The 24005-nt window shown below is 49.5% G+C and overlaps 1 protein-coding gene across 1 annotated transcript; it reads right to left on the bottom strand.

The window, feature by feature from the left end:
* Positions 1–1437: 1437 nt before the first annotated feature.
* On the bottom strand, positions 1438–23036 carry LOC133046639 (basic proline-rich protein-like). Its single transcript, XM_061129512.1, has 6 exons — positions 23030–23036; positions 22105–22326; positions 21396–22010; positions 17894–18006; positions 16458–16502; positions 1438–2160 (listed from the first exon to the last, which is right to left on the bottom strand). Exons 1-6 carry the CDS (start codon positions 23034–23036, stop codon positions 1438–1440), a joined length of 1725 nt encoding a protein of 574 aa, XP_060985495.1.
* Between the last annotated feature and the right edge of the window lie 969 nt (positions 23037–24005).

The raw sequence follows: 24005 nt of genomic DNA, 5'->3' as shown, positions 1-24005 counted from the left end.
GCCCCACCCCACGCCCACTTGTGCCCCAGGGGAGGCTCTGCCCCTGGGCCTTGCTGGTGACTTGGCGGGGAGGCTCTGGTTTCAGTCTGCATGCAGGGAGAGTGGCTTTCCACCTCCTCCCGTCCCCGGCAGATCTGCCGAGTGAACCAGGAGAGACAAGAGGATGGACGAGGTCCCAGCTGGGGCCCGAGCCTCGCGCATCGCCTTGCTCGCCGCCATCTGGCCTCCCCCACCCTCCAGAGCACGGAGGGCCTGGGGCGCGGGCAGGGGGCCCCGATCGCCTCCTCTGAGTCCCGGTGCCTCGAATGTGCGCGGAGCACGACCAGGGTGCGCTGGTCGAGTGGGTGATGGGTGACCGTCTGCTCAGCGATTACGGCGGGGTTCTGTCCCACTTGCTGAAACCATCCCTTCGGTCACCAGTGACGGCTCTGTGTCCCTGAGATGACGCCCGTCTTCTCGGGGGCTCCTTCCTCAGGGGGGGTCGAAATGAGGTGGGCTGAGGTCCTTTGGTTGCCACACAGCTGGGGGGGGGGGGCGTGTTTCTTTGGAGGCCAAATGGTCAAGGTTAAGCTGCTGAGGTTTTTATCTAATCCAGCCCAGGGTCTCCCCACAGTTAACGTATGGATGAATAAAAGAATTCTGCTTTTAAGGAGTTCAGACACGTGTTTGCCAGAGACTAAGATCAAGACAGCGTTTTCTCCACCACGACCTTTGGGAGTTTGATTTAATGACTTGTTTCAGGTTGCACATGGTGGGATTGTTCTGGGGGGTTTTATTAGATGGGAAATGGACAGAAACGAAGGAAACAAGGTACTAACTTTATCCTCCTCTGGGAACTTCCCTGTGAGCAGAAAGTGGCTGAACCCCAAGGAGTCAGAGGCCAGAGGGGCTGCAGTGGGCAGGGACGTGTCCATTGGTCACCGGTCACCCCAGGGACACCCCTCTGGCCCACACGGAAACCAGCTCTGTGAGATTCGGGGGATCCAGAAACTTCAAGAGTGGATTGAAGTTGGATTCAATGGTGGATTCCTCAGTGTCGCTGGAGAAGGGCCCCAGACGGCAGTGGATGGGACGCCTGGGTCACCGACGGCCTGCTGCACACGCTGCCAGCTTCCCGGAGAGACGGGGGCACTAAGGACCCTCGTGGGCCAGCGTGGCCCCCAGAGGTGTCAGCGCCACAGTCCCGGGCACACCGCCTGCCGCCTCTGAACCGCCCAGTTGCGGTGCTGCTTTGGATTGGCCAGATCCCCATCGCGGGGGTGAGTCCTCCGCTGGGCCTGGGGTGGGCGTGGTGTCCATCGCAGGGGTGAGTCCTCTGCCGGGCTGGGATGGGCGTGGTGTCCGTCACAGGGGTGAGTCCTCCGCTGGGCCTGGGGTGAGCGTGGTGTCCATCGCAGGGGTGAGTCCTCTGCCGGGCTGGGATGGGCGTGGTCTCCGTCACAGGGGTGAGTCCTCCGCTGGGCCTGGGGTGGGTGTGGTGTCCAATCGCAGGGGTGCGTTCTCCGCTGGGCCTGGGGTGGCCGTGGTGTCCGTCACAGGCGTGAGTCCTCCGCTGGGCCTGGGGTGGGCGTGGTGTCCATCGCAGGGGTGAGTCCTCTGCCGGGCTGGGATGGGCGTGGTCTCCGTCACAGGGGTGAGTCCTCCGCTGGGCCTGGGGTGGGCGTGGTGTCCATCGCAGGGGTGAGTCCTCCACTGGGCTGGGATGGGCGTGGTCTCCGTCACAGGGGTGAGTCCTCCGCTGGGCCTGGGGTGGGCGTGGTGTCCAATCGCAGGGGTGCGTTCTCCGCTGGGCCTGGGGTGGCCGTGGTGTCCGTCACAGGCGTGAGTCCTCCGCTGGGCTGGGATGGGCGTGGTCTCCGTCACAGGGGTGAGTCCTCCGCTGGGCCTGGGGTGGGCGTGGTGTCCATCGCAGGGGTGAGTCCTCCACTGGGCTGGGATGGGCGTGGTCTCCGTCACAGGGGTGAGTCCTCCGCTGGGCCTGGGGTGGGCGTGGTGTCCAATCGCAGGGGTGCGTTCTCCGCTGGGCCTGGGGTGGCCGTGGTGTCCGTCACAGGCGTGAGTCCTCCGCTGGGCTGGGATGGGCGTGGTCTCCATCGCAGGGGCGCGTTCTCCGCTGGGCCTGGGGTGGGCGTGGGCCCCATCACAGGGGTGAGTCCTCCGCTGGGGAGAAGGAAGACGGCGGTGCTGATCAGGTCTCCAAAATGTTGGTGTCATCATCACTGAGTTTTGGCACTAATTATTTCTGCGGCGCATTTTGCTGTAATGTAGATCGTCTCAATCACCAGGTCTCGTTCGTGCCCCTAAAACGCTTTGACCAAGGTGGTGCCTCACAGTCCTCCTGCCAGCTGCGGTCCTGACTTCTGGAACCACGAGGGATCCCGGCAAATGCAGAGAGGTGCGTAGAGAAAACACGAAAACTTTACTGAGGCACGCAGACATCGTTTGAATAAATCAAGGGCAGCCTCGTTCTTTAGCTTTCCCTCTTTTCTGACACACGAGCTCGAGGCTGCGTCTCTTGTGCACAAGTTAACTGCGTAATACATTTTAATACTTGAGGTATTTGTTAACTTCAGCTCAATCTGTAGCTGTGTTTCGGTCAGGATTTCTTCTTCCGTTCAGTGGCTATTTACAACTCCACTTCTTCATTTCCAAACACGGGGATTATTCGGTCACCTTATGGTCATCGAATGCTAGGATAACCACAGGCGATCAGACGACGCTCCTGGGATGGTTTCGGTTTGGGAGCTTGCCGCAGCCTACCCCCTGGCCTGCTCTGTAGAGACTGGCCAGGTGTGTCCTCCACACGAGCACACATGTGTCATGCTGTCGGGAGAGGTCTTCTCCACACGCCAGGCCCATGGTTGCTTCTGCACTGCTCTAGATTTCTCAATCCCAAAACCTGTTTGTCTACTTCTTTTGGCGTCACTGAGAGTGTTGGGTTAAAATCTATTTCTGAAATTGGGGATTTAATTATTTCTGCTTTAAAATTTTCCAGCTCTTATTTTATATGTCTGAGGCTGCAGTGTAAATGCACACTAATTGGAATGGCATTTTGTCCTGGTGGAGCGACGGTTTTCCAAGATGAAACACCCATCTTTTTCTTCGGTTATATTCTCTACCTTGGTGTCTATTTTGTGATGGGTATATCAGCCACATGTGTGAGACCACAAAACAAGTCTTAATACACTTAAAAAGGAAATGCTACAAAATGTTTTCTCCAACTGCAATGAAACATTAGTAACTGAAGGAAATCTGGAAGATCTACAGCTATGCAGATATGAAATGACACACACTTAAACAGCCAATGAGTCAATGAAGAAATCACAAGGGACTTTAGAAAATGCTTGGAGAGGAATGAAAATGAAAACAATGCAGTAAACTTGTGGGACAGAGTGGGAACAGTGCTCCAAAAGGCCTTCCTTAAAGAAGATTTCAAATAAACAACATAACCTTCCACCTTAAGAACAAGAAAAAGAGTAAACTGATCTGAAAGCAAGAAGAAAGAAATAACAAATATTAAATCAGAGAAAAGTGAACTAGAGAGAGGAAAAGCAAGCGGGAATGAATGAACCTAAACATTGGTTCTTTGAAAAGATAAAAATATTGACAAGCTTTTAGTTAGATTAATCAAGAAATGATATAGACAACTCTATTTACCAAATTCAGGAATAAAAGCAAGGGCATTACTATATATTTATAGAAATAAAGATAATTATATGAGGGGCTTCCCTGGTGGTCCCATGATTAAGACTCCAGGCTCCCAATGCAGAGGGCCTGGGCTGGAGTCCTGGTTGGGGAACTAGGTCCCACATTAAGAACATTTAAGAGCCACCTGCTGCAACTAAGACCTGGTGCAGCCAAAAATATAAGAATACTACGGGCGATTCTATGCGGACAGATCAGATAACCTAAATAAAATGGACATGTCCCTAGAAACACACATGGTGCCAAAACTGACCCAAGAAGAAAGAGTGAATGTTTATAAATCTGTAGTAAGTGAGAAATTGAGTCAATAATTTAAAAAACTTCTCAGTGAATAAGGCCAGATCCCTTCATTTTTGAACTTCATCGCACATTTGAAGAAGAATGAACACCAACCATTCTCACACTTTTCCAACAAGTTAGAAGATGGAGCACCACCTAACATCTACAAGGCCATGACATCAGACAGAAAACTATAGCTCTGTGTCCCTTATCAAAATAGATGCAGAAATCCTCAGCAAAAATCTAGCATCCCAAAGGATGCTATTAAGAGGATTAAACTCCATGACCAAATGGGATTTATCCCAAGAATATGAGGGTGTTTCAACATTCAAAAATTAAACAATGTGATACATCATATTAATAGAATGAAGAGAGAAAAAGGATAATCTCTATTGATGCAGAAAAGGCTTTTGAAAAAGCTAACATCTTATCATGATAAAAAAGACTCAGTAAATGAGGAATAGAAGGAAACGTTCTTAGCAAGTTCAAGCATATCTTTGAAAAGCCCACAGCTGACATCATGTTCAGTGGTAAGAGCCTGGAAGCTTACCTCCTAAGATCAAGAGCAAGATGAGGAAGGCTGTGCTCACTGCTTCTCTTAAAATTGTGTTGGAAGTTCTAGCCAAGGCAGGTAGGCAAGAAAAAGAAATAAATAGCATCCACATTGGGAAGGAGGAACAAAACTATTTCTATTCACAGATTACCTAATATTATAGACAGAAACTCTGAAATAATCCATAAAATACACTTAAAGCTAGTAAATGAGAGAGCAAAGTTGGAGGACAAAATCAACATATAAAAATCACTTGTATTTCTACTCCTTCACAATGGGCAACCCTTCTCCCCCAAACAAAGGTATAAATAGAATTTTTGGACTATGGTGTTGGAGAAGACTCTTAAGAGTCCCTTGGACCGCAAGGAGATCAAACCAATCAATCCTAAAGGAAATCAGTCCTGAATATTCTTTGGAAGGGCTGATGCTGAAGCTGAAGCTCCAATACTTTGGCCACCTGATGAGAAGAACTGACTCCTTACAAAAGACCCTGATGCTGGGAAAGATTGAAGGCAGGAGGAGAAGGGGACGACAGAGGATGAGATGGTTGGATGGCATCACCACCTCGATGGACATCAGTTTGAGTAAGCTCCGGGAGTTGGTGATGGACAGGGAGGCCTGGTGTGCTGCAGTCCATGGGGTCTCAAAGAGTTGGACACGACTGAGCAACTGAACTGAACTGAAGTGATCAATAATAGCACCAAAAAGGATAAAATACCTAGTGATATATTTAACTCAGGACGTGTGAGACTTGAACACCCTAAACTATGAAATATTGTCAAGAGAAATTTAAAAAGACCTCAGTAAGGGGGAAGGCACTCCATGCTCATGGACTGGAAGACTTATTATTGTAAAGATGACTGTGCTCCCCAACGCAATCAAATGAGTGTGTATGAAGATTGCGGTGGCCTGTGTATGTGCAGAAATGGAAAAGCTGACCCTAAATCTCATTCCGAATGTCGAAAACGTCCTGGAATGACATAGGGTGGAGATTGCCGTACACTGAGAAAATACTAAAAGCCACTGAACTGTACAGCTGAAAATGGTAAGTTTCATGTTATGTGAATTGTGTAACAGCTCACACAACAAACCCCACGTGTAAAAAGATATTAACTGGAGTATTATTTTAAACAGTGAACAATTAGAAACAACGTGAATGCCAAACATTGACACATGGTTAAAACAGTGTGGGACAGGCACTCAATGAGCTTTATAATATATAGCTCTTTTAAGATTATTGTGGGTAGTGTTGCAAAATGTAATAATTATGTTCAATAAAAGAGAAGTAGAGTGCAATATTGCTTATATTCTATAAAAGCAAATTTTAAAACAGTATATGCATGAACAAAGACTGAAAAGGAAAGAATAAAATTGAAATTAGTTCTGTGTGGTTATGGGTGATTTTAAAATTTTATTTAAAATTTTCTTTTACTTTCTTTTATGGTAGAAAAAGAGTTGTTGCCACTCACTTAAAAATACTTATTAAAACTTACTTGTGCCATCAGAAAATAACAAGGTAAAAATTTAAATCTGAGCTAAAAAACAGTGAATATTAACAGATAAGTCAATTGCTGTATCAAAAACATTTAGCAGAATGTATTTTGAACTGATGCTGAAGAGGCCTTGGATTTCCTTGGGATTAACACTTTCAGTGAATTTTGAAATCTTTCATTTTATTGGCTATTTTAAAGAGGAAAAAAGACTTACTTATTTTATCTTAAAATTTTGAAACTCACCGACATTAATATAATAAGATGTTATAGAGAGACCAATGTCTTCCTTCCTTCTTTCCTTTCTTCCTCCATTATTTTGCTTATTCATTAAAATTCTATCACCAACAATGTGTTAGACAATGTTGAGAAAAAGAGAAAAGCAAAATGTAAATATTTTCCACAAAAACTTTTGGTTTAATAAAGGATATAGCACATTCAGCTACTTGGGTCTATTAAAATTAATGTTTCATTTAAATTTTAACACTCAGGTCGAAAATATTTGTTTCACATAATTTCATTGAAGAAAACGGAATTATATTCATGGATTTTTTTTTTTCTAGTTCAATATAATCATACCTTATCCTTAGCCAAAATTCTGCCAATCCTCATTTTAATAAGGTGCCGACTTGTACCTTTACCATGAAGCTGCCTCGTTCAGTTGAATGTGAGTTAGTTTGGGGGAAGTGGTGAAGTCTGCTTTAAATGGTTAGTCAAATCATTACTGAAGTTAGGAGAAGAGGAATCCATACTGCGTGTTGATTATTAGACCCAGTTGCAAGCAGACCCTTGGACGCGGATTCCTCAAAGGCAGACACAGTTCAGTACGGAAGTATCTGAATAGCAGACCCCGAGTGCCCGTGGCGGACTCAGCGGTGACCAGCCTTCCATCTCTTCTCTCCAGTTGTGCTTTGCCAAAGCCTTTGCTCCTTGACCCGGGTCTTGGTGTTCAGGTGTTGCCAAAGGGATTGCAAACAAAAGCCCAGGCTCTGGTGACAGAGCTCCTTAGGAAGGGATCGGCTTGGTGGCCCAGGGTGGATAACCCTCCAGACCCCAGAGGTGCCTTCTGATGCCCGTGCTCCCAAGTTCATTACTGACAGTGAGTAGCCGTTCAGATTGTGGGGCAGGCTTCGTGCAGATGTGACGGAGGGCAGAGAAATGTTTGTGCTGCCCTCCCAAGGGACAGACTGCACCAAGCAGGCACTGCTGCTGCTGCGGCTAAGTCACTTCAGTCGCGTCCGACTCTGTGTGACCCCGCGGACGGCCGCCCACCAGGGGAAGCCAGAATCTTTGTCATCTTTAAATTGTTACATTCCTTAGAGATCGCAGGTCCTCTTTTAGTTCATATAACACAGCACACATATGCATTTAACTTGGTTTATATCTTCATCCGGTTTTGTTTGGTGCGTTCGTGCATTCTCAGTCTCTAAGTTGTGTCTGACTTTTGTGACCCCACGGACTATAGTCCACCAGGCTCCTCTGTCCATGGGATTCTCCAGGCAAGAGTACCGGAGTGGGTTGCCATTTCCTTCTCTAGGGGAATCTTCCGACCCAGGGATTGAATCCCCATCTCCTGCGTCTCCTGCGTTGGGAGATGGATTCTTTACTGACCAGCCACCTGGAAGGCCCAGATTTTGTTTGGTAGCTTGAAGAATACAGAATATATTCTCTATTCTAACAGCAATTTAAAATTTGTGCAATTTTAATTTAAAATTTGAGATCAGAAAATGTTAGACTTTAGCTTTCCCCAGTATTTTAGAATATTGTACAAAATTAATATGCTAGAAATATGTTTTGTCCATCTCTCACTTTCTTTGATGTTCTTTTTCAAGCCTTTATCAAGTGTAAGTAAAAAAGATTTTGTATACATATATAAAATAAGTATAATATATATATTTTAGAAAACTTATGATTTTTTGCCTAACTAAAAAAATTATGACATTTTGATTCCACTTTGACTTAGTATGAATAGAATGCTAGATTTCTAATTAAAAAATAGATTATACAACAAGCAACAAAGGTTTACTGTATAGCATAGGGAACCATAGTCAATATTTTGCAATAACCTATGATAGAAAATAATTTCAAAAATAATATGTGTATTTGGATAACTGAATCCATTTGCTGTGTACCTGAAACATTGTAAGTCAACTAGACTTTAATAAAATATATATATTACAAAAAAAGAAATATGTTAGAAAAACAAAGGAAATAAAATTTTCTGTAATGTTCTTAATAAGCTGAAGTGGGTAGAGGAGACTCTCAACTTAGAAAATAGAAGGGAAGGGTAGAAAACATCTGATTCACTGAATTCACTATATATTCACTGAATTTATATTCATTTATATTCACTGAATATAAACGCCCTACACAGATGTTTCCTAACAAGTCTCGTTTCCTGCATTATCTCCATTTCTGTTCTCCCTAAGAGCTTATTTTAAAGTCTGACACCAGGAGCATCACTGTGAAGGGCTTTCCCTCCGGCTTTGGGTGGAATCTTTAACTGAGTTGGTGGGAAAGTCAGTGGATAGATGCAGCTTCTTCTGCTGAGCGGGCCTTTAGAATTTCCAGCACTGAATTCGGAGGCAGTGATGATAGTGAATCCTCTCGAGTTACACCCCCGTCAGGAACCATAGGACACCCCTCATGGGTGATGACACCATTTTTACTTATCGGTCACTTACAAGTCACCTTTGATTTACAGTAAACTTTCACAAAACGTTCCTCTTCCATATAGTTTTGCTCCACTCCATGGAGATAACTTTTGATAAATTAAAAACTCCCTGTCCTTGGCAGTTCTCAAAGACTTAGGTCAGTTTAGTTCGGTTTAGTCGCTCAGTCGTGTCCGACTCTTGGCGACCCCGTGGACTGCAGCACGCCAGGCCTCCCTGTCCATCACCAACTCCCGGAGCTTGCTCAGACTCTTGTCCATCGTGTCAGTGACGCCATCCAACCGTCTCACCCTCTGTCGTCCCCTTCTCCTCCTGTCTTCAATCTTTCGCGACATCAGGGTCTTTTCCAATGAGTTGGCTCTTCGCGTTAGGTAGCCAAAGTATTGGAGTGTCAGCTTCAGCATCAGTCCTTCCAATGAACACCCAGGACTGGTCTCCTTTAGGATGGACTGGTTGGATCTCCTTGCAGTCCAAGGGACTCTCAAGAGTCTTCTCCAACACCACAGTTCAAAAGCATCAATTCTTTGGCATTCAACTTTCATTGTAGTCCAACTCTCACATCCGTACATTACCACTGGACAAACCATAGCTTTGACTAGATGGACCTTTGTTGGCAAAGTAATGTCTCTGCTTTTTAATATGCTGTCTAGTTTGCTCACAGATTTTCTTCCAAGGAGCAAGTGTCTTTTAATTTCATCGCTACAGTCACCATCTGCAGTGACTTTGGAGTCCAGGAAAATAAAGTCTGTCATTGTTTCCACTGTTTCCCCATCTATTTGCCATGAAGTGATGGGACTGGGTGCCATGATCTTAGTTTTCTGAATGTTGAGCTTAAAGCCAACTTTTCCACTCTCCTCTTTCACTTTCATTAAGAGGTATGTGGTCACTATCAAAACAGACCTTCACTCTGTGACCACCTTGATGAGAGCAATCAGCGTCTAGCTGTCAAGAATGAGATGTCATTTTGTGCTCACTAATTCCCCTGCGCTGGCACTGCGTCGTTCTCGTGTTCAGTGACTTGGGATGGATCTCGTCTGGAGTTATATTCAGGCTCCCCATGTGCAGCCGCTTTGAGTTTTTATTTTGAAGCACCAGCTGCAGCGGGCTGTGCCCCAGGCAGCGTCTCGCTGCGCCCCCTGCCCCGGAGCCGCAGGAATCAGAGGAGAGATGGTTGCCTCCTGTCTCCCTGGGGCACAGCGGTCACTCCCTGTGGACTTTAACCACAGGTGCCATGAGGGCTCTGAGAGTACCTCCAGGGGCTGTTTTAGCAGCGGGCACCGTGGCCGCATGTGTCCGTGCTCCTGTCCTTGGGTGACCCTCCGGCATCCTTGCCCGAATGGACAGCATCTGGCTGTCAGCTGCTCCGGCCCCACTGGCCCGGGCCGCCTGCTGTGGTTGGTTCAGACCCCGAGGTCTCCCTCCTCCACCACATCCTTCATTTGTAGCTGATAAATGTCCTTCCTTGAAAAGATATTTTTACAGAAAAAAAAATCGACCAGCTTACATGATTAGAGTGAAGGCACAATCTGAATGTTTTAATATAAGAGCTTTTCTAAATAGGCTCATTGCTTCAAACTATTCTCATAGAGCATTGCTGCTCTGGGTTGAGGTCCATCCCTCCCCACCCTTGATGAAAGAGGCTTGGCTCCACCTGTGAGGGTTTATAACAATGACACGACCCAGCGTTGGTCCCACACTGCTGCTGCTAAGTCGCTTTAGTCGTGTCCGACTCTGTGCGACCCCATAGACGGCAGCCCACCAGGCTCCCCCGTCCCTGGGATTCTCCAGGCAAGAACACTGGAGTGGGTTGCCATTTCCTTCTCCAAGGCATAAAAGTGAAAAGTGAAAAGTGAAAGTGAAGTCGCTCGGTCGTGTCCAACTCTTCGCGACCCCATGGACTGCAGCCTACCAGGCTCCTCCGTCCATGGGATTTTCCAGGCAAGAATACTGGAGTGGGTTGCCATTTCCTTCTCCAATGCACGAAAGTGAAAAGTGAAAGTGAAGTTGCTCGGTCGTGTCCAACTCTTCACGACCCCATGGACTGCAGCCTACCAGGCTCCTCCGTCTACGGGATTCTCCAGGCAAGAGTACTGGAGTGGGGTGCCATTGCCTTCTCTGGTTGGTCCCACACACCAGTCATCAAATCTTCCTCCTGGAAAAACAGCTTGGCTGGTTTGAGCGCTAAACAATCACGCAGTGACTTGGATAATGACACATATATAGGTTACCATGAGCTCATTTTTATCACTTTAATAAAACCTTCACATTCTGTTTTATCTGAAGATTCATTTGGGGCATGCCCAGTGATAAAACTGGCCACCAACATATGTTTTTCCAGAGCCGGGCCTCTGGTTTGGAACTGTGACGGCTTGTATTTGAGAGACTTTTTGTCCTCTACCCTGCGTGTCAGGGATGGTGATTCTGAGAAGAGAACAGATGAGGTGAATTTGTGATTGCTCTGATCCCCAATCTAGTTTACGATTGCCCTGGTCCCCTGACTGGTTTTCAAACTGCAGTGCTGGGATGGACCAGCTGTGTTTCCCCCGGATTTATGTGTTGAAACCCTACCTCATAGAAAAAAATGACAAAGAAGATGTCTGGACTATTTCCAAATACTTGGAAATCAAATAGTACACTCCTAGCTAATCCATGGGTTATATAAGAAATCAAGAGAGAAATCAGAAAGTATAAGAATGCAAGCAAAACAGCAAAATATCACCATTTCAAGGTGTATCTGAAGCAGCGCTTGCAGGAAATCTTATAGAACTAAATTTCTACTATTAGAAAAGAAGAAAAGTCTCAAGTCACTTATGTCAGATTCTGCCTTAGTAAATTTGAAAGATAAGAGAAAATGAAACTCAATGTAAGAGAAGAAAGGAAATAATAAGTATTAGACAGGAATCAACAAATTAGAAAAATTAGAAAACATTGAACAAAAGCCTTAAAACCCAAAGCTGAATCTTTGGAAAATAGAAAAAATTAATAAACCTCAAGTCAAACTAGGGGAAAAAAAGAAAGCACAAATTACCAATATCATTACATGCCACTGCAGCTTCTATAGATATTGAGGTTATAATAATTATGATAGGCATTATAATAACTATAATTATTATAATTTGAATAAATTTTATGCCAACAACTTAAAAAACCTAGATAAAATGGACTATACCTTGGAAGACAGAAACTACCAAAACTCATGAAGGAAAAATAGATAATCTGACTGGCCATATATATGTGGAGATATATATATATATATATATATATATATATCTCCAATACATTGAATATATAGTTAAAAATCTTCCCACAAAGAAGAATCCAGGCCCACATGGCTTCTCTGCTGAATACACCAAACATTTAGTGAAGAAGCACCTGTAGTAACCCTGCACTTACTGATGAAATTCTGACCATGTCTCCATTAAGAGCAAGATAGGATGAATACGCCCCTTCTCACCACTTCTCATCAACTTTGTGTTGAAAGCTACAGGCAGGGTGACAGTTATGCAAGAGAACTGATAAAATACAGACTCTGGAGAAAAAAGGTAAAACTGTCTTAATTTGCAGACAGCACACTTATTTATGTAGAAAATTCCATGAAATCTATAAAACAGCTACTAGAAATAATATGTGAGCTTGACAAAGTCACAGAATATAAGATCAGTATACAAAAATCTATTGTCTTTAAATACTGATAACATTGGAAATAAAAATGAAAAAATACTAACCACAATATCATAAAAATATGAAGCACTTAGGGACAAACCTGACAAAAAGTACAAGACCTATACACTGAAAATTTCATACTTTGGAAGAGCAATTAAAATAGACATAATTAAATGGAGATATTTACATAGAAATTGATTGGGAGACTAATTCTCTTTGACATGTCAGTGCACCCCAGATTTATACATGGATTCTGTGAAACACCAACCAACATTTAGCAGCTACTCCCTTTTTTGCAGAAATTAACAATCTAATTGTAAAATTCATGTGCAGGCATAAAATAAGGATAGTCAAATAACTTTGAAATAGAAGATCAAACTTGGAAATTTTTCACTATTTGATCTCAGGACATTCTGTATTATTTTTAGGATTTATTCTTTAGACAAACAAGGCAATAGAATTGAATAGGGAATTCAGAAATAGACCATGTATATATTGATTGATTTTTGATATATCTACAAAAACAATTCAGTGGAGAAAAGATAGTTTTCCTATCCTTCTAGAGTAACCAGTGATCTGTTTTTTTAAAAAATGAACCTGACTTATTCTTTGTACCATGTACAAAATATACTCGAAATGTATTATCAGTTCAGTTCAGTCACTCAGTCGTGTCCTACTCTTGAAACGGATTATAGACATAAATAAAAATGAAGACTACTAAGCTTCTAGAAGAAAACGCAGGATGAAATCTTCAGGACTTTGGGTTAGACAAATATTTCTCAGATGTAATGTCAAGACCATGATCTAAAAAAGGAAAAATTGATACCATTTACCTCATCAGAATCAGTAGCTTCTCTATAAAGAGAGTGAAGAGACAGGCCAGACACTGGGAAAAATACTTTCAAATCACATATCTGATATGGCCTTGTATTCTGAATACATAAAGAACTCTGAAAAGTCAGTAATAGGAAAAGAAGCAATCCAACACAACATGGGCAGAGGCTGGGAACTGAGGGGCCTGTCTTGGCTTCAGGAAGCCCCGCGGCAGAGGAATGGAGAGACTCCAGCACTTCTGCTCAAGGTGGGACCCTGGCCACGGGGGTCCCGGGCTCCCAGCATCTAACTCAGGGATGTCTCCTCTCCTCTCCTGGGATGACCTCCCTTCCCTGCTTTCAGCTGAGCAGCGTAGGTTTCCTGGAATCAAATCTCTTCATATGACGAGCTTCCTCTCTGCTTTTTCAGTACTTTTCCTCTTGTTGGCTCCCTGTTTATTCCTCATTTTTTGGTGGGGCCAATTTTCCGAGCAGAGGATGAGTGTACAAGGAGGTTCCTAGGCACCCAGGCTCAAGTCTGTGTGTATAAATCACACCTGCCCTTAGCACCGTCCTCATCTGTCTGTTGCACAGATTCCTTCCTGACTCCTCCCCAGGCTGCCCAGGACAGAGTTGAGAGACTCTGCGGGGTGCCCCTACTTACCCTTTTTTCAATTAATGTGCTTTTAACCCATATAATGTTAGGACCATAAAGAGGAGATCCTTTATCTGCCCAAAAGATAAAGTGACACTTCTGAAGGACAGATTTGACCGGGAATTTTAACTCCAGGAGTCTCATTATGTTCTTGGGAGTCCTCACTCCTGGGACCGGGAACGGCAAACCATTCCACAGTCTGCCTCTCCTTTCTCTCCATTCACAGATCGGACTCACCTGAGGAGTTTGTTCCAAGTTATCAACATCCTTCTTGCTTACACAGACCAACACTGTTTTTCAGTTGCTCAGTTGTGTCTGACTCTTTGTGACCCCATGGACTGCAGCAAGCCAGCCTTTCCTGTCCTTCACCATCTCCTGGAGTTTACTCAAACCCATGTCCATTGCGTCGGTGATGCCATCCCACCATCTCATCCTCTGTCGCCCCCTTCTCCTCCTGCCCTCAACCTTCTCCAGACTAACACTAAGAACAGATGCCCCTTCCAAATCATTTTATCCTTGCCTTATTGCATTGTCTGAGATCATAGCCACAGGAGTAATGATTGCGTGTATCTGACTTCAAGACAAGCATCTAATATTTCACCTCTCCATTCGATGTGTGCTCGGGGCTTCTGATGTTAACATGTGTCTGTATGTTCATGAGAACAAATGTCGGTTTATTATATTTGATCAAGTTGGTATTGCATCATAGACTCTGGAAATTCATCGAGGTTATCTTTGTGACCTAATAAATGCTCTGCTTTGTAAATACCCCTTGAGTGTTTGAAAATAATTTCTATTGTCTGCTAGGAAATTTGTTTTTTGTGTGTATTAGGTCAAGTTGATCTGTTGTGTATTCAAATCCTCCTTTTATGGTACACTTTACTATCTGTCAATTTTAAGAGCTGTGGTAATGGTTCCTCTAATTCCTGTGAATCTGTCCATTTATCCCTGCATTTATGACAGTTTTGTGGTGTTATCCTGAAGCTTTGTTCTTAAGGGAATACAAATTCATGGCTATATTCCTCAAGAATTATAACTTTTATTGTTATAAAGTATCCATCTTTTCCCATTTTATGTTTTAATCTAATTTTCACTTTCTTTGATATTAACAGTGGCCTCTCTATCTTATTTGTGTTTGCCTCCTTTATTTCCCCCATGTTTTTATTTTACATTTTTCTCTTATCATTTAATTTCTTATAAAACACACATAAGTAAATTTTAGTTTTAAATGAAGTCTAGGAAATTCTTAGACTTCTAGACCACCCTCCGTGGTCAGCACAGCACCTTCCTCCAAAGGGCCATAAACTTTCTGCGTCTCCAGCTGGAGGGAAGTTAAACAGCGCCCTTTCTGCCAAGCTTCAAGGTCCTGGACAAGCAAATAATTTCCTAACATTAAAGAACTGTTTTATGTGTCTTGAACAATCAGCTCTCCTCATTTAAATGACGACAGTAAACTGGTTTATTGCCGTAGAGCCGCAGTAAGTAGGCGCCCAGAGGTGAGGCGTCACGCTAATTGTCCGTGTTGTCTGCGGTACTGGGGCCCGCTCAGCTTCAGCACGTGGGTTAATGACTCCGCTGTAAATAAGTGGGAAGTGTTTAAGGTGGTATTAATTGAAATGCATTCATGTAATTACAAACCCATGTGTCAGGCTGAAGGCCTCTAATGCCCACTCTCTCCCGGAGCAACTTGTAAAACGGCTGTCGGAAGCCTGCAGGCTCTCCTCCTGGTACCTCACTCGTCTTCCCACAGAGGCGGCCAGGCTCCGAGGTCGCTCATCCACTCTGCCAGCAGGAACCGGACGTGGGGACACGGCCGGGGTGGGTGGTGGAGAGCGTGGCCTCCCGTGATGGGGGAGGCTCATCGCGGTTCTCAGGCAGCAGGATGGTCCATTGTCTGCCAGGTCCATCAGGCTGGCACGGGGATTTTCTGAAGCTTTGACCTGAAACCACCATCCAGCTTTCCTGGACGAGCTCCCACCAGCCACGCTTGACACGCTGACGTCTGGGGGGTCGGGGGGAGGACAGGGCGGCCCAGTGGACAGACGACACGCCACAGCGGAGGCTGTGCTGTATCGGCACAGGCGTGTGACACACGGACGCACGTGTGAGAGTCCCTCCAGTCCTGGGGAGGGACTGGCGTGTGCTCACCCCCACGCACACTTGGGGAGATTGTCCGGCTAGTTCAGGTGATGTGGTCGGGAGCTGGGGCCAGGAGCCTCGTCCCTGCAGCCCCGGCGAGTGCCCCTGAGTCCCCTTAAAAACACCTGCAGGCTGCCCCCCAGTGACCCCGCCACACGACCAGCTACAGAGAGGGGCCCCGGGAGAGGTGCCCAGAAGTGGACGCCCCCTCCCTGAGGCCACCTGCTCTCTTTGCACAATGGCACAGGATGCCGGGGAAGACTCTGCAGGACTGGAGGGCAGGGTGGTGTCTAAAGGACTCCTGTCACCAGGCATGAGCTACAGTCTTTCAGAAAGTAAAAGAGACACATGTAGGCGCTGTCCCGTGGGTGGTGGTTCCAGCCTCGCCCTGTCGTGTCTGATGGTCCTTCAGCCTCGGGGCAGGGGAGGGCTTGGCTGCAGCTGCCCTCCGGAGCCGTGTCCGTGAGCACCCCGCGTGTTCTGGCTCACCCTTTGGCCCGACGGTCTGTCTTCTGGGGAGGCCATCTGCTCCAGCTGCGGACAGGGGGCGACGCACCGCGGGGCCGTGTCCGCCAGACCCGGGGCAGACGGATGCGTGGGCCACAGCCTCCCCACTCCGGGGGGAATGGGGGGGCAGTGTTTGATTTTCAGGGAAAGAAATTCCACAGGGGAAGGAGTAGGGCTTTGGTAGTCGACAATATCAGTTCTAAAAATGCAATTTCCGGATTAATAACAAAGACTCTGCTCGTGTTCCCTGGCTCCTGGAGGACGCGCTCTGACCACAGAGCATATTGTGCCCCGCGGCGCCGGGCCCTCATGACTCCACAGTCCTCCCCTTTCTGAGGGGAGACGTCTATTAAAACGGGTCGCGGCTCGTCCCGGCACCCCCCCTGGAAATAAGAAATGCACCCCAGTAGACCAGCCTCTGGTTAAATATTAAAGCTTGTAGCTTTAATATTTGTGTGTCTCTGTGTTGCATTACGGTAGAGAAAAACTCACAAGAAAGAGGGTTTCCTTCTGAAACCTCCACTCTCTAAGCTGTGTTGACCTATTTTGTCCTACTTAGAGTTTTTTTACATCAAGGACCCACTTAGACAAAAAACAAAATGTATCGATCACACACATACAAATATACACAAAATGTACCTGTGTGTGTAGAAACACATGTGCAGATACATACGTGAGCATGCTATCACACATATGTGAAAGTACTTATTGATACGCTAAACATCATTTACGGCTTCAGAATCTTTCTCACCGTTTGTATCTCATCAGTCTGCTTTGGAGAAAAATAAGAAATGAGAGGTGGGCTTGTGATTAAGACAGAGACTCATCACTCTTCTGGCCAAGAAGTTAAAGTTCTCCTTCAGGAAAAAGTCCTGCTCCAAAGGGAAATAAGAAATAGGAATCAGAAGAGGAAGTGAAGTTGAGAGAAACCCACACCCATTCGCTGCTTCAACCTGTCCACACCAACCCCGCCGTGGGGGTGGGGAAGGAAGGGAGCACATTGTCTGTTGGGGGTTAAATATTTCACACGGTCTGCAAATGAGACTGAAGCAGACAGGGACTGGGCCATCAGAGGGACAGAAGTCTGCAGTTTAAGTGGGAGAATTCTTGAAACGTGAAAACGAAGACCAGCATTTTCAGGTTGTTAAAACTACTGTCATACTGAGTGGATAAAGGAGTCCCTATGTTTAACAAAGGACAAAATACATGAGAATATTCATCCTGAGCATGTCGATTATTATAATGAACAAGGTAGGTATTTGGGTCCATGGTCCCCGTTTCCTCCTGGTTCTCAGCCAGGTATAGCTCACAGATGAATAGACACCATTTCTTTGAAAACTCCTGGACTGTGAATTGAGCCTCAGTCTCCTACAGGAAGTGTCGGATCTGGAGTTTTCTGGTTGCTGAGCACGCGGCACGTCCCAGGTCTTGGCGCTCAGCTGCACCGTCCGTCGGCCTGCTGCTCTGCGTGGGGGGTTGATGAGTCTGGGCAGGGCCACCTCGTAGCCGCCGCTGCAGCCTCGGTTCCAGCCTCCGAGTGGGTGTCCGAGAGCCGCCAGGCGAGGAGCGGTGGTGTGTAGGTGGCCAGGCACTCTCTCACCACGCCTGGGGTCTGCCCACCTCTCCTGGCTGAAGTGTGTGCGACCGTTTTCTCTCCAAGAACGGTGTGAGCCTGGATCCTACATCCATCCCATTGTCATCAGCCGTGCTCTCTGAACTGCAGAGGCAGAAGCTGAAACCCGTGGATAATTCTGCAGTTGTGGCTAACGGTCACACGTGATGGGTGTGAGAAGTCAGAGTGACGGGCGTGGACAGTGGCCATGAGCAAATGATGATTGGTGGTGGTCATGGGCAACGTCTGTAAGTGAAGGTCAAAGGTCACTGTCAAGGGCCATTATTGTGGGTGACGACTGTCGGTGGGGTCATGCCTGATGGTGATGATGTTCATGGCAGAGGTCACCAGGATGCTTTCATGGAAAAATGCACTATTTGGGGAAACAATACAGTTGTTTGGATCTCAGGCGGCTCTTGGGTCCCATCCGTGAGTGGTCACTTGTGCAACAGACTCAATTGTGCACTCAGCGTGTGAAGCCGAGGGGCTTGAAGGGAACCACACGTGACTGTGGCAGGAACGTCTTTCTCTGCAAAGAACAGAGGACAGTTCAAGTAACCGTGTCCAGGAACAAAACTGGATGTGGATTTGAAAGTTTGTTGAGTTTATTTTGTGGCTTCTGCGGTGAAACTCAGGGAGACAGACCTGGAGGTTTGTTCTGGTAGGAAGTTCAAGGAAATGCAAAATCCGTCACCCTCGTGATTAGAGTAACAAGCCGCTAGCAGTAAAGACAGGCAGAGAAGAACACTAAAGGAGACTGAGGAATACACAGCTGGTCCCCAAGGGGGAAGGTGGCTTCCTGCAGAGAGAACGCAGCAATGTGGGACCTGACTCTGCGTTCCCCCACGGCGGGGTGGCTCCGTGGAGAGACACACATTTCTTACAACTGATCAGAAGTGGTGAAAATAAAGTCAGGATCCCAGAATGTAAATCCGTCTCAACGCGTGAATCCTGAGCTTATGTTTTCTTTGCAAGTGTGGAATCTGGTGATTACTTTGAGGCTCACAGAGGCTGCTTCCACCCAGGTACCCTCCTGTAAGGACCTTCAAACTGGCCCCCTGACCTTCAGATACAGTGTCATGACCTTCAGGTACACTCACATTTTAACAGTTTGAGGTATGCTGGGGACAGACTGAATCTGAGGACAAAATAGAAGAGCATTTCCTGTGGGTTCTGAAGTGTACTTGATCTGCATTTTCCTCTCTGAATTCCAGGCTCTGTAATGTTTCAACTTAAAGTGGGGACTTTCAGAGTTACATTGTGCAAACCATTTCTTTGCTTCCCGAGGGTCATCCCTCCATAGTTTTCCAGGACGGCAAAACAGATGAGTAGGTTTTGTTGAAACTTTCCAAACAAATTCACCTTTGTGCCAAGGTAACAGTAGAGAATGTCCACCTCCAGCCTGTGCTTTGGGAAAGGCGTGGCACCACGGAGATGTCGACAGCCCGATCTCAGAGGCTCCCGCCCCGCACCCCCCACGTGACGCGCTGGTGTGCAAGGCCTGTGGCTAATTTCACAGCTGGTGTGTTTGCTGCTGACCTGAAACCAAAGTGGAGGAATAAACAAAAGTGGGCAAAGAACTTCCAAGGGGTTCTGACAAAATGAAGTGCATGAATCTTGAGATGAAACCCGCTGGACTGGAAACTAGACACACTCTGTAAGATTGTGAGCCAAAAAAGTTAAGTCTGGAAGAGCAGAAATAACATTAAACAGATCAATAGCAGAATAGGCATTTCTTTAAAGCGACATTTCTAAGTTACACTTGGCTTTCTCCAGTGATCATTTTATTTGTTTTAGACGATGCTGAGATGGGTTTAGGCTCCAGGGTTGATGCCAGCAGAGGAGGGTATTTTTCCCTCTGTTCATTTCACACACATGCGTCTTGACCTGCATTTCGTTGGTTGAGAAGGGGAGTCGATTTTTTCTGGCTATCCTTTATCCCCCACTTTTTAGAGTGAAAAGGAGAGCAACCCCAGTCTAATGGCTGATGACTGGGGGTGAAACTAGGGGACCCTCCCAGGGATGGAATGCCCATCCCCTTGTCCTCTGCCTCTTGTTTGTAAATCAAGCTCTAGCCTTCAAGTCCTTCCCTAAATGCCAATGAACCAATTTAACCAGAAAAGTGAGACAGTGCAGAAGAAAAGGTAAATAATCAAGTAAGACAAAGTAGTAGTACTTCAGCACAAGCCAAGCCCAGGACTGTAGTCCCTCCTCACAGGCTGTAGGTCACCTGCCGAGCCCGGGCCTGGAGCTGCTTTGCAGATACCGAAGCCCCACCAGGTAAAACCGGGTCACCACATGCGGACCGTGGGCGGGCAGACCCCAGCCTGGTGGGGACCAGAAGGTTTGTGATTGCGATTCCTGGAACATCACCCTGTTACCTCACCTGCAGCCAGTCAGGACAGTATGTAAGCTGACACGTACCCTGACCACCCCCCCAGGAGGACCCCCCCTCACACCCTTCAAACACCCTTCCCTGAAGGTGGGGGTCAGGTCTGGGTCTGCTTGCTTGGCCCCAAGTTGGACGTTTCCCATTTAACACTTTCCTGCACCTCTGCCCACTGTCAGTGGAGACTTCTTTGCTTCTCTGGGGCGAGTGGACTCGGGTTTGGTTCACAAACAGGTTCACGGTGTCCGTGGTGGTGGGGGACCCGCTGGATGACAGGGCCTGTCCTTTGTGCCCTCCTCATTTGGTGTCCTGGGTGGGGGTGCCTTCTGGCCTCTCTCACCCCTGGGATCTAAGGCCCCCCCACGCCCCTCGGCGTGCAGGGACACTGTCCCCTCACCCCAGCCTACCCTAACCCAGACCCCATCCTGCCAAGGCCACGCCCCCGGGAGGTTCCGCCCACGGGGATGCAGGGTCCTGCTGGGGGTGGGAGATCCATCTGAGGTGCTAGCCATGTCCTGAGCTTGCGGAGGCCGCGGGCTGGCTGCCCACCTGGGTCCCTGCCCACTGTGAGCGGTCCTGGGGACCCAGACAGACTCCCTCTGGGTGTTGCTTCTGGCAGAGCCTGCAGGTGAATGGGTCTGGCCCGGGACCGCGGGGGGGCATCATCCGGACGCCCCTCCCATGGGCAGGCTCGCGAGAGGCCAGGGTGGGGTGCAGGGCGGAGGGTGAGGAATCTGGGGCCCCACCCCCTCCAGCCTCACCAGGCGTCCAGCTGGAAACGCCACATGGACCGGACCGCCAGGGTGGGCTCTTCACAGAGAAGGAAGGAGACCCCATGGGTAATGATCCCAAAAAGAAGAGTTTGGAAAGGGGAGTTGGGACAGGGAGGGAGAGGTGTGGGGGGGCCCTAGGAGGTCACCCAGCAGGGCATGGCCATGGGGGGCGCCCTCGGGGACACCCACATGGTAAGGGTCCCAGCAGAGGAGGGGGAGACTGGGCTGGCTGGCTCCTCGGTGCAGGAGGTGCATGGTCCATCTGGCGGAGGGCAGGGCTCTCTGGAGGCTGCAAGGGGTCCTGGCCCCGGGGCGCAGGCTGGATGCCATGGCCAGAGGTCTCCGCCCATAGCCGTGGCTGCTGGGATCCCATGAGGCTTCAGCTCCTGAGTCCGCGCTGTCCACCTGGGGCCCCGGACCAGACCAGGGCTGCCCCGGCTCTGAGAGCAGCGGGAAAGTGAGGCCGGCCTGGAGCTGCCCAGGGGGAGGGGACCCCGCTTCTCCAGGGGGAGGGGGACCCTGCTGCTCCAGGGCGGGTGGACCCTGCTGCTTCAGGGGGAGGGGGCCCCGCTGCTCCAGGGGGAGGGGACCCTGCTTCTCCAGGGGGGATGGACCTTGCTGCCCAGGGGGAGGGGACCCCGCTTCTCCAGGGGGAGGGGGACCCTGCTTCTCGGGGGGGGGGACCCTGCTGCTCAGGGGGAGGGCGACCCCGCTGCTCCAGGGGGAGGGGACCCCGCTGCTCCAGGGGGAGGGGGACCCTGCTGCTCCGGGGGGGGGGGACCCTGCTGTTCAGGGGGAGGGCGACCCTGCTTCTCCAGGGGGAGGGGGACCCCGCTTCTCCAGGGGGAGGGGCACCCTGCTTCTCCAGGGGGAGGGGACCCTGCTGCTCCGGGGGAGGGGGACCCTGCTTCTCCAGGGGGAGGGGGACCCTGCTGCTCAGGGGGAGGGGGCCCCGCTGCTCCAGGGAGAGGGGACCCCGCTGCTCCAGGGGGAGGGGGACCCTGCTTCTCCAGGGGGAGGGGGACCCTGCTTCTCCAGGGGGAGGGGGACCCTGCTGCTCAGGGGGAGGGGGCCCCACTGCTCCAGGGAGAGGGGACCCCGATGCTCCAGGGAAAGGGGAACCCACTGCTCCAGGGGGAGGGGACCCTGCTGCTCAGGGAGAGGGGGACTCTGCTGCTCAGGGGGAGGGGGCCCCGCTGCTCCAGGGAGAGGGGACCCCGCTGCTCCAGGGGGAGGGGGACCCCGCTTCTCCAGGGGGAGGGGCACCCTGCTTCTCCAGGGGGAGGGGGACCCTGCTGCTCAGGGGGAGGGGGCCCCACTGCTCCAGGGAGAGGGGACCCCAATGCTCCAGGGGGAGGGGGACCCTGCTTCTCCAGGGGGAGGGGGACCCTGTTGCTCAGGGGGAGGGGGCCTCGCTGCTCCAGGGAGAGGGGACCCCACTTCTCCAGGGGAGGGGGACCCTGCTGCTCCAGTGGGGGTGGACCTGCACCTCTCCCCCAAGCCCCGGAAGGTGGGGAGTGGCCCACACGTCAGAAGGGGCTCACACACTGGCCAAAATCAGGGACAGAGGCCGACCCGGAGCCGGGGGGTCATGAAACCTGCAACGAGTCTGTTCAAAGGAGAAGACGGAAGGTACTATTGTGTTTTTCGAGACAGTGAAGGAAACCGACGCTGGCAAAGTGGGCTGAGTCCACGTGAACCAACAAGGACGTCCCCCTCTGGAGACGACGAGCACGTCAGAGATCCCGCGGGAGCCCTGGGCGCCCCTCAGGGCCTGCACGGGCCATGAGTGACCAAGGCGAGCAGGGCAGGCCGGGAGCCCGGGGCCCCTTCCCGGGGACGCACTGGCCCCCGAGCAGGCCGGCGCTGAAGGTGGCAGTGCTGGGCGGGGTGGGCGGGGGCCCGGGGCCTCCCTGGGTGGCTGAGCTTTGGGGCCGAGTCCCCAGGAGAACACAGCCCTACTGAGGCCGTGGGCAGCCGGTACGGAGAGAAAACCACGGGCTGGGCAGCGGGAACCGGTGTGCATTCAGACTCAGGATGAGGCAACGGGAGAGGAGAAAGGGGCCGCGTGAGGACCTGACCGGGGCAGCCTGGCTGGGGCTGCGGACGCTGGTGTGAAAACAGGGCGCGGAGCGTCACGGGTCGGAGGAGGCGCCCGCAGGCCCAGGAGACGAGGCGCTGCATGCTCCTGCCGAGTTCCTGCCCAGTCGTGTCCGACCCTTCACGCCCCTGAGGACGGCGGCGCACCAGGCTTCCCCGTCCCTCATCATCTGGAGCTTGCCCAAGATCCTGCCGAGGGCTGGGGGCAAACTCAGCTGCAGTGTGAATATACAGATAACCGTATACGAGTGCTCCACAGAGGGCTGCCCCCTAACAGGACGGAAGGGTCAGCATGGCGGCCTTGCTGACTGCAGACCCCGGTCCTCTGGGCTCCAGAGCTCATCCATCCATCAAGACCCTGCAACGCTGCAGCGGCGAGCCGCAACTGCACACCCCCCAGCCCCCCGTCTCCCCTACCCTGGACGGAGCAGGGGGCTGCTCACAGGAGGCCATGAGGCTCCCCCATCATCCCCCCATCTCCCCTCCCCTGGAAGGAGAGGGGGTCTCCTCAGAGGAGGCCGTGGGGCTCCCCCATCACCCTCCCTCCCCCCGTCTCCCCTCCCCTGGAAGGAGTGGGGGGCTGCTCAGTGGAGGCCGTGGGGCTCCCCCCATTCCCCCTGCTGTCTCCCCTCCCTTGGATGGAGTGGGGGGCTGCT

This window comes from Dama dama, chromosome 25 (genome assembly GCF_033118175.1).
Source record: "Dama dama isolate Ldn47 chromosome 25, ASM3311817v1, whole genome shotgun sequence".
NCBI lineage: Eukaryota > Metazoa > Chordata > Mammalia > Artiodactyla > Cervidae > Dama > Dama dama.
Note: the sequence above shows the minus strand (reverse complement) of the source record. Positions and strands in the feature narration are given on the sequence as shown.